Below are 10140 nucleotides of genomic sequence, written 5' to 3'. Positions count from 1 at the left end.
ACATGGAGTTACTATATGGCCTAACAATTCCACTTTTAGTATAAACTCAAAAAATGAAAATGTGTGTCTACACAAAAACTTGCTGACAGATGTTCACAGAAATATTATTCATAACAGTAAAAAGTAGAAACATCCATGGCTGGGTGGCTCACTTGGTTGGAGTGTCATCCCATTCACCAAAAGGTCTCAGTTCAATTCCTGGTAGGGCACATACCTAGGTTGTGGGTTTGATACCCAGTCAGGGCACATGTGGAATGAATGTTTCTCTCTTACATCAGTGTTACTCTAGCTTTCTTTCCCTTCCTCTATCTCTAAAATCAGTAAACATATCCTTGGGTGAGGGTTAAAAAAAAGAAAGTAGAAACAACCAAAATGTCTATCAACTGATGAATGAGTAAACAAAATGCAGTCAATAAAAAAGAGTAAAGTACTGATACATGCTACAACATGGATGAAACCTTGACTCATTATGTTAAGAAGCCAGGCACAAGACCACATATTAAATGATTCCATCATTAAGTAATGTGCATGATAGGCAAATTTATAAAGATAGATTGTAGGTTAGTGGTTGACTAGGGCTAGTGGTTGACTAGGGCTAGAGAGGTGGGGGAAGAATAAGGGGTGACCAGTAATAGGTATGGAACTTCTTTTTGAGATCATGCAAATGTTCTAAAATTGATTGTGGTGATAGTTGCACAACTCTGAAAACCTACTAAAAACCATTGAATTGTATACTTTAAAATGGTAAATTGTATGGTATGTGAATTATTTCTTAATAAAGCTGTTTTAAAAGGTGAGGATTATGATGAGGCACTTTGCACCCCACTGAGCATGTGCAGGGCTCTCTTGGGATTATCCTTGCAGAGACAGTACCTTATCAGGGCCATGGCAAGACAGCTGAATTCTATGGGTCAAAGGAAGAAAAGATCCCTAAACTTCTAGCTCATTGTTTAAAGTTCAAGGTTATCTGTTCATAAATGAATTGTCTACTTTGCTTCAAGATGACTTTATCAACACTATAGAAAAGTAGAAAACCATGCTGACTTCGGCAGCACATATACTAACATTGGAACTATACAGAAAAAATTAGCAATGCCCATGTGCAAAGATGACATGCAAATTCATGCAGTGTTCCATATTTTAATAGAATAATCAATCAAATATATAAAAAAGTATAAAGCCATCAAATATACTACCATCTGTATCAGATTTTAAAATAAGAACTTCTCTTACAAAAAACTAAAGAGCGATAAATATAAAATTTTACCTAAGAAAGAACCGTAAAACAATATTGAATTCTAGCTAAAATTATGCATGCTGAAGTGATTGGTATACAATGTACTGATATTGTAACTTATTCTGAAATGAATCAAAAGGAAGATGGATTGATAGAGGGATAGATAGATGAATATATGATAAACATGACAGCAACATGTTGATTGTAGAATCTAGGTGGTGGGTGTATAATGCTCACTGTACAACTCATTCAACTTCTCTGAATATTTAAAAATGCATTAAAGTGTTGGTGGGGGGGAAAAGTGTTAAAGTAAGAGGTGGTTGATAAAGAGAGGAAAAGCCTAATTTTCCAATAAAATCCCAAATCTCCTATTTTGAGGAAGGAAAATAAATGCATGCAACAAAGAAGGGGACGGGGTTCTTTTATAATAAACCTGGTCTCAAAATTCAGATACACAGAAGAACAATTGCCACATTTGCAGCTAGAAGAGTTAAAGGGGGCATGAAGAGAAATATTATAAATTAACAAATGGTGTCATGACTCACAGAAGCAGAGCTGGAAAAGCCAATCTAATGGGCTAACCCAGGCTTGGGAGTCCTAGCCCTTCTAAATATGGGTAAGACTGAACAGGACAAGTTGCAAGTAACTAAGGGCCCTGCCTAGATGGGAAACCATAAATATGTGAGGACTCTGGATTTTTGCTTTCTCTTCTCCTTAAAGGTGGCTAGCTGACTGAGAGCTCAGTGAAACGTGCTTGTGATTTTGGATGCTGAAGAAAACCTGCTCCTTGGAGGTGAGCCACAGTTCTGGTTGTAGTTCTTCTTTTCTCTTTAAGGATAAAGTAAGACAAGAAGTTCTTGGCTTAAGAGTTTGCCTCCTTTTTACAGATTCATGTCCCATCCACAGGAGGGGTCTCAAGAGGTACCTACTGTAGTGAGGGTAGGGGTTAAGGATGTGGCTGTTCTTTCCAGCGTTTTCTTCCCCAAGACTGCTCAGGGGCTGGTTGGTGCAGAACTATCCCAGTCTGGGGAGAGCCCTTAATCACTGGCAAACTTGGGGACTTGTAGTACTTGGTGGGCTGACTGGAGGAAATGCACTGGCTCTAGTATAGACATCCCCATCCCAACCCGAAGAGCACCATCTCCCCCAAATCAACTTTTTATTGATTTTGGATCCACAGATCCTTCTCCCCAAAATCAATTTCTAACGCTAGAGCCACGTTATGCTCTTAAAAATAGGACAACTTCTCAGAGCCAAGTTCCCCAACGTTTCCCATCATGCTTCAGAGGGCTGCCTCCCAATCCTTCAGGCCTGGATCCCCTTCTCCCCGATTTGCCCCACTCATGCACCCCCTTGCCTCAGAGTCAACAGCCACAAGAACTGAGATAAAAAGACCTTCACCCTGTCAAGAGGCACACGCCTACTCATCAGACCTGGAATCCCCCAAATCTTCAAAGACAGAACGCTTCATCCCTCAAAGCAGGAGCGTTCCTCCAATTCCTTGGACCCAGCATCGGGGCCCTTCCAAGCTGGGACCATATTCCCCCATGTCCCAGAGCCAGTAACCTAACCCTAGACATAATCCCAGTAACATAATCCTCGACCACAACGTCCCCACCCCACTCCAATTTGCCGTTTTAGTGGTTTTGGCGCCCCCACCAGGGCAGGCTCCATACCATGGTTCGGACCCCGGCGGGCGGGCAGGCGCGTGACCGTGGCAATAACGGCTGGCCCACCGGCGCGCGGGGGTGTGGGGTGGGGGGCAGGCGGGGGCGGGGCCTGACAGGGCTGGGCGGGGCCTGGCGCGCGCTGGGCGGTCGGGGCCGCTACAGGTGAGCACAGTGGAGTGGAGCGGCGCTGCGGGGCTGCCGGGCGGCCGGGCAGGGATGGCGGAGCAATGGGAACTGGACGAGGAGGGCATTCGCCGCCTGGGGGCGCTGACTCTGGAGCAGCCCGGTAGGGCCAGGCCGGGAGCCGGGGGTCTGAGGCTGAGGGGAGAAAACTGAGGCGGAGGCCGGGGAACCTGAGGTAGACTTGGGGGGAACGGGGTGGAGGAGAGGTCCCTGAGGCGGAAGAGAGGTTATGGAAGCAGAATGGTTACACTCAGGTGCAGGCGAAGGAACCGGAGTAACCGCGGAATCTGGGGCGGGGGGTGGGGTGGTGGTGGTGAGAAATTGAGCAGAAAAACGAGATTAATGGGGCACTGCGGCCGGACCACAGATCTAGACAGTGTCTGAACTAGTGGAAGGAAACTGAGCCCCAGGAGGGTTGTTGGTGGGAGAAGGAAGATGCTGAGAAGGATGTTTGAGGTCGAGGTGCTATTGAGGAGGCAGTTCATTTTGGCAGTTTCTGAAACTTCCGACTCAGTGGGACTAGTTTGAGTGAAATGTTCTTCGTCGATTCTCCTTCTCGTGAATTTGGCCATTTCTTTGATCACTCCGGATGTGTAACCTCCTTTTAAGAGAGACTCAAAAGGAGTCGGATGTGAGGGCAATAGCATCTGATCAGATGCGCTTAGGTCAAGACCTCAGCCCTGCCTGGGTCCTAGAGATAAAACTGGCTGAGTGACTCCTGATCCGATCTTTGACCTGGGGTCTGACTCACACAGCTTGCTCTCTGAGTTTCTAAAAAGTAGAAATGTTGGGTAAGTCAATAGCGTTCCTAATTCAACTGTTACCTTTCCTGAATTCACTGTATCGGTAATGCCAGGCCCTGTGTTGAGTGCTTTCCTTGGATTGTTTGATCCCGCCCCACGAAAAGCCTGTGAGGCAGACGCTGTCATTGTTCCCATTTTACAGATGAGTAAAATTAGGTTTAGACTCTTGCCCAAAGTCACGGAGCCCACAGTAATGCAGCCAGGGTTTATTAACCCAGGACTCTGATTCCAGAACTTGTGCTGTAATCATAACAAAAAGTTGCCTTTCTTGCTTCTAGTACTTTTTACCTGTGGGATATGAAATAACTTGGTTTTATTTTATTTAAACATTGTTATTTAAAGTTTATCAAAATTAGTGCATGTTAGTAACAGTCAAACATTATATGAGTGAACAAAGAGGATATTGATCTTCCTTTCTCTTGAAATCTTCCCCTATCCCCAACCAAAGGTAATGGTTTGTTGTACAGATAGATCGATGTCTATATCTCAGGTTTATTATTTTTTAATTTTCCAAATTACTTTGAACTTCCCTATTTTACAAGTTAGCTAAGAAAAGCTTTACTGGCTTACCCAGTTTTGCACATTTCTTGCCTTTAAAAAATGTATGTTGATTCCGTTTGATTTGGTAAGGGGTTTGGGTAGGTGCGTGGGTTAGGGGGTGGCACATACCCCTTCCATTCTCCAGCCTGAACAATATGTGGCAGACTTATTTTTGCTTATTTTCATTTGCTTGCTTGTTTTTATAACAAGCATTTGGATAACAAAATTGTGCTCATTCTTACAATTCCAACAATACTGATGTAATAGGCTCCCATATATTTTTTTCTAAAAATTATGCAGCTTTGTTTTTCACATTAAGTCTAATCTATGTTGAGTTTATTTTTATATGTGATGTATAATATCATATAATTGTATCATTTAATGCTGATAGCCAGTTTCCCCAGAATTTGTATATTTGTTAGTGGTATCCAACAGTAAGTTTTGATAACTGGTAAAGTCATCAGTGTACCTCCCCTTACCTTTCCCCATTTACCTCCTCTTCATTCTTCAAAATTGTCTGAGCTATTCTTGGCCCTTTATTTTCTTCTGACAATTTTATTTATTTTAAATATATTTTATTGATTATGCCATCACAGTTGTCCTATTCCCCCCTTGTTCCCCTCCACCCTGCACACCCCTCCCCCACCATTCCCCCCACCTTCGTTTATGTCCATGTGTCACAAGTTCTTTTTTTTTAAATTTTTTTATTGATTATGCTGTTACAGTTGTTCTATTCCCCCCTTCATTCCCCTCCACCCTACCCCCCATCCCCACCATTACCCCCCCTTTAGTTTATGACCATGTGTCTCAAATCCTTTAGATTCTATATTTCCCATGCTATTCTTGCCCCCCTTCTATTTTCTATCTACTGTCTATGCTACTTATTTTCTATACCTTCTCCCCTCTTCTCCTCCTCCCACTCCCCTGTTGCTAACCCTCCTTGAGATCTTCATTTCTATGTCTTCACTCCTGATCTAGCTGTCCTTTTAGTTTGCTTTCGTTTTAGGTGTGGTTGTTAATAACTGTGAGTTTGTTGTCCTTTCACTGTTCATGTTTCTTTAACTTCTTTTTCTTAGATAAGTCCCTTTAACGTTTCATATAATAAGGTGATGATGAACTCCTTGAATTTAATCTTATCTGAGAAGCACTTTATCTGTCCTTCCATTCTAAATGAAAGTTTTGCTGGATAGAGCAATCTTGGTTGTAGATCTTTGGATTTCATGACTTGGAATACTTCTTTCTAGCCCCTTCTTGCCTGTAAGGTCTCTTTTGAGAAATCTGCTGACAGTCTGATGGGGACTCCTTTGTAGGTGACTGTCCCCTTAGCTCTTGCTGCTTCTAGGATTCTCTCCTTCATTTTCATCTTGGCTAATGTAATGATGATGTGTCTTGGTGTGTTCCTTCTTGGGTCCAAGTTCTTTGGTACTCTCTGAGCTTCCTGGATTTCCTGGAAGTCTATTTCCTTTGCCAGATTGGGGAAATTCTCCTTTATTATTTGTTCAAATAAGTTTTCCACTGGTGGCTGTGCCTTTCCCCCCTTCTGGTACCCCTATAATTCGGATGTTGGAGCGTTTAAAGATGTCCTGGAGGTTCCTAAGCCTCTCCTCATTTCTTTGAATTCTTGCTTCTTCACTCTTTTCTGTTTGGCCATTATTTGCTTTCTTCTGGTCCAGTCCATTGATTTGAGTCCCAGTTTCCTTTTCATTGCTATTGGTTTCCTGTGCAATTCCATTCATTTCAATTAGTTTAGCCTTCATATATTTGTCCAATTTGTGGGTATAATCAACCAATTCTGTGAGGATCCTGATGACCAGTGTTTTAAACTGTGCGTCTGAGAGTTTTGCTATTTCTTCATCGCTTAGATCTATAGGTTCTGGGGCTTTGAGATCTTCCTGCGCCATTTTTGGTCTTTTCGTGCCCTTTAAGTGTGAGAAGCGGAGCCTTGGACTCCCAGGTCGCTGGGTTGTGACGCTGTATGTGGGGGCGTGGTCAGAGCGGGGAAATGGCGACCCCCTCTGCTGTTTCTCACAGCTGGGTGAGGATTAGCGCCTTAGGTGGTTCCCCTGGGCCGGTCCACTCAGAGTCGCTGGGTTATGACGCTGTATGTGGAGGTGGGGTCAGAGCAGGGAAATGGCTGCGCCCTCCACTGCCGCTTGCGGCGGGATCCACCGGCCCGGTCCAACCGCCCACTCCCTCGCCTGTCCACCCTCGCACAAATGCGCGACCACAGTCAACATGCAGCACCGCACCCCCACTGTCTCCCCCGCGGTCGCTCGCCTGGTCGCTCGCTCGGTCGGCTCGGTCGCTCACTAGCTCCAACCCTGCGCCTGGATTCCTCGCATCTGGATTCCGCGCCTGAGTCCGTCTGACGGAGTCCTCCTGTGCAACCCCTCACCAGCCGCTGGTTTCGCCCCTTACCGGTCAGGCTGAAGAATTTGTTGTTAACGGACTTCCAAAAAGTTCAATTTTCCGTGTTCTGGCTGTGTTTTCTGTTGCTAATATTTAGTTGTCTCTAAACTTGGTTGTGTGAGAAGGCACGGCACATCCACCTATGCCTCCATCTTGGCGGAAGTCAGTCACAAGTTCTTTAGATTCTATATTTCCCATACTATTCTTGTCCTCCCCCTGTCTATTTTCTACCTACCGTCTATGCTACTTACTCTTTGTACCTTCTCCCCTCTTCTCCTCCTCCCACTCCCCTGTTGCTAACCCTCCATGTGATCTCCATTTCTATGGTTCTGCTCCTGATCTAGCTGTCCTCTTAGTTTGTTTTTGTTTTAGGTGTGGTTGTTAGTAACTGAGTTTGCTGTCCTTTTACTGTTCATCTTTTTTATCTTCTTTTTCTTAGATAAATCCCTTTAACATTGCAGATAATAAGGGCTTGGTGATGATGAACTCCTTGAACTTGACCTTACCTGAAAAGCACTTTATCTGCCCTTCCATTAAATGAAAGCTTTGCTGGATAGAGCAATCTTGGATATAGGTCCTTGGATTTCATGATGTGGAATACTTCTTTCCAGCCCCTTCTTGCCTGTAAGGTCTCTTTTGAGAAATCCACTGACAGTCTGATGGGAACTCCTTTGTAGGTGACTGTCCCCTTATCTCTTGCTGCTTCTAGGATTCTCTCCTTTATTTTAATCTTGGCTAATGTAATTATGATGTGCCTTAGTGTGTTCCTTCTTGGGTCCAAGTTCTTTGGTACTCTCTGAGCTTCCTGGATTTCCTGGAAGTCTATTTCCTTTGCCAGATTGGGGAAATTCTCCTTTATTATTTGTTCATATAAGTTTTCCACTCGTGGCCATTCCTCTTCCTCTTCTGGTACCCTTATAATTTGGATGTTGGAACATTTAAAGATGTCCTGGAGCTTCCTAAGCCTCTCCTCATTTTTTTGAATTCTTGTTTCTTCATCCTTTTCTGTTTGGTCATTTTTTTCTTCCTCCTTGTTCACTCCCTTGATTTGAGTCCCAGTTTCCTTTCCATAACTATTGGTTTCCTGTGCATTTCCCTTCATTTCAATTAGTTTATCCTTCATTTATTTCTCTAATTTGTGACTAAAATCAACCAGTTCTGTGAGCAACCTGATCACCATCAATTTGAACTGTGCATCCGAAAGGTTGGCTATCTCTTGGTCACTTAGATTTATTGGCTCTGGGGCTTTGAGCTGTTCTTGAGCCATAATGTTTTGGTCTGTTCGCACCTGTTACGTATGAGGGGCGGAGCCTTAGGTGTTCACCAGGGTAGGGCAACCCAGGTTGCTGGGTTGTGACGCTATATGTGGGGGCAAGGTCAGAGAGGGGGAATGGTGTTTGTTTTGCTCTCTCTCAGATTTCTGTCCCTTCTGCTGCTTCCCACAAGCAAATTGGGCCCTTCTGGTGCTGGTTCCCAGGTGTGTGGGCTTGTGCACCCTCCAGGACCCTGTGGGTCTCTCCAATGAACTCTATGTGAGCCTGGGAGCTTCTCCCGGCACCTTGACCCTGAAAGTCTTTCCAATTGGTGCTTCAGGCTCTAATTCCTGTTGCTGGGGCCCTAGCCTGCGCAGTCTGTCTCACCGCTTGCTCCTTCGCTTGGTTTATCTGTGTGCAAATCTGTGACCGCGGTCAGCCAGCCACCTTGCACCCTCACTGGGTCTGCCCATTGCCACCCCACTCCTGGGATCCACCAGCCCCCGTTTGTGCTCCTGGGTTGGTCTGGCCAGTCTTTCCTGCCTGACCTTGCTCCACCACTGACTCTGCCCTCTTACTGGTCTGGCTGAATGGTTTGTTGTTGTCGGACTTCTGTACAGTTCAATTTTCTGTGTTTTGGCTGCATTTTTTGTTACTAAAACTTTGTTGTCTTTAAACTTGGTTGTGTGAGGAGGCATAATGTTTCCACCTGCGCCTCCATCTTGGCCGGAAGTCTTCTGACAATTTTAGAATCAGCTTGTCGGTTTCCGCGAAAGCATTTTTAGTCAGGAGTGTGACCTGATCTAATACTCATTTAAAAATTATTACTCTTATTCATTAGAAATCTGTTACAATAGTCCAGATAAGAGATAACAAACAGCTTACTGTACTAGGCGGATGACTGGAGATAAAAAGACATGGACGGAGGAGTCGAGGTGTATTTTGTGCACAGACAGGATGGGAATTACAAAGAAATTGAATGTGGGAGATTAGGAAAAGGAAAATTCAAAGATAACATTTCGTCTTAAGATGCTGCTGGGTGGATAGTTGTGGTATTTATTGACGACAAGAGAGAGCAAAGACTGAGAAAGACAGGTTTGGGAAAAGGGAATTGACAGCTGTTGTGAGCATGTTAAGATATCTGTTAGACATTCAAGTGTGAGTTTTTTTTTCAGCAGTTAGATATATGAGTTTGGGTCTCAGAGGAGAGGTCAGGATTAAAGATACACATTTTGGAGACATTAGCAAACAGGTGGTATTTAAAGCCTTGGGAACAGGATAAACTTGTCTAACTAGAGAATGTGGATGGAGAATATAAGAGGCTTAAGAGTCAGCCTTGGAGTGTTTCAATGTTTACAGGTTAAATAGAGGAGGAGGCGTGTGGTGTCTTGGAATTTATGAGTGGGTAGTGTATCAGGGAAGTAATGGTCACCTGTGCCAAATGCTATTAATAAGCTGAGCAAGTTAGATGTAGAGAAGTGTCTGTTAGATTTGTAACATGGAGCTCACTGGGGACTTTGACTAGGGGTGTTTGGGGAGAGAGGGGAGGAGAAAAGCCAAACTGGAGTAGGACAAAAAGGTAATGATATGTGAGGAAGAAGAGAGAGTGAAGGTAAGAAACTTTGCTGAGAAATTTGGTTATAAGGAGAATACAGAAGTGGAATGGTAGCTGGAGGATATGATGTGAGATCAAGAACAAGGTTTTAAAGAGTCTATATACATGAGCATATTTGTCAACTGATGATAATTATTTGGCAGGAAAAATGTGTACTTATATATATTTTTTACTTTTTAAAATTAATTAAATTACTATATGAGTACTATAATAATTGCACAGTAAAAGTAAATCCTGACCCCCTCCCCCCGGCACTGACCCAGTTCTCCTTCTAAAGGCCATCACCGTTACCAATATCTTGGATAGTTTTGAGAAATATTCTTTACATATGTAAGTATGTAGCACTTGTTTTATTATGGCAATTCACAAATATATGCAAGAGTAGAGATAAAAGAATAATGAGCTCCCATTATCCTACCTAAACAGTTGT

General features: G+C 43.7%; 1 protein-coding gene and 1 non-coding gene across 2 annotated transcripts in view; both read left to right on the top strand.

Annotated features, from left to right (window-relative positions):
- Positions 1-1037: 1037 nt before the first annotated feature.
- Positions 1038-1143, top strand: LOC119061961 (U6 spliceosomal RNA). The gene has a single exon (XR_005084891.1). It is a non-coding gene; the product is annotated as a U6 spliceosomal RNA (small nuclear RNA).
- A 1980-nt stretch (positions 1144-3123) lies between these two features.
- LRRC36 (leucine rich repeat containing 36) overlaps positions 3124-10140 on the top strand; it is a 57555-nt gene continuing 50538 nt past the window's right edge. Inside the window, exon 1 of the mRNA XM_037162730.2 lies at positions 3124-3193. Within this exon, the coding sequence (XP_037018625.2) occupies positions 3124-3193 (70 nt within the window). The remainder of the gene's footprint in view (positions 3194-10140) is intronic.

Source organism: Artibeus jamaicensis, unplaced genomic scaffold, assembly GCF_021234435.1.
Source record: "Artibeus jamaicensis isolate MK-2021 breed Jamaican fruit bat unplaced genomic scaffold, CSHL_Jam_final contig_464, whole genome shotgun sequence".
Taxonomy (NCBI): Eukaryota; Metazoa; Chordata; class Mammalia; order Chiroptera; family Phyllostomidae; genus Artibeus; species Artibeus jamaicensis.
Note: the sequence above shows the minus strand (reverse complement) of the source record. Positions and strands in the feature narration are given on the sequence as shown.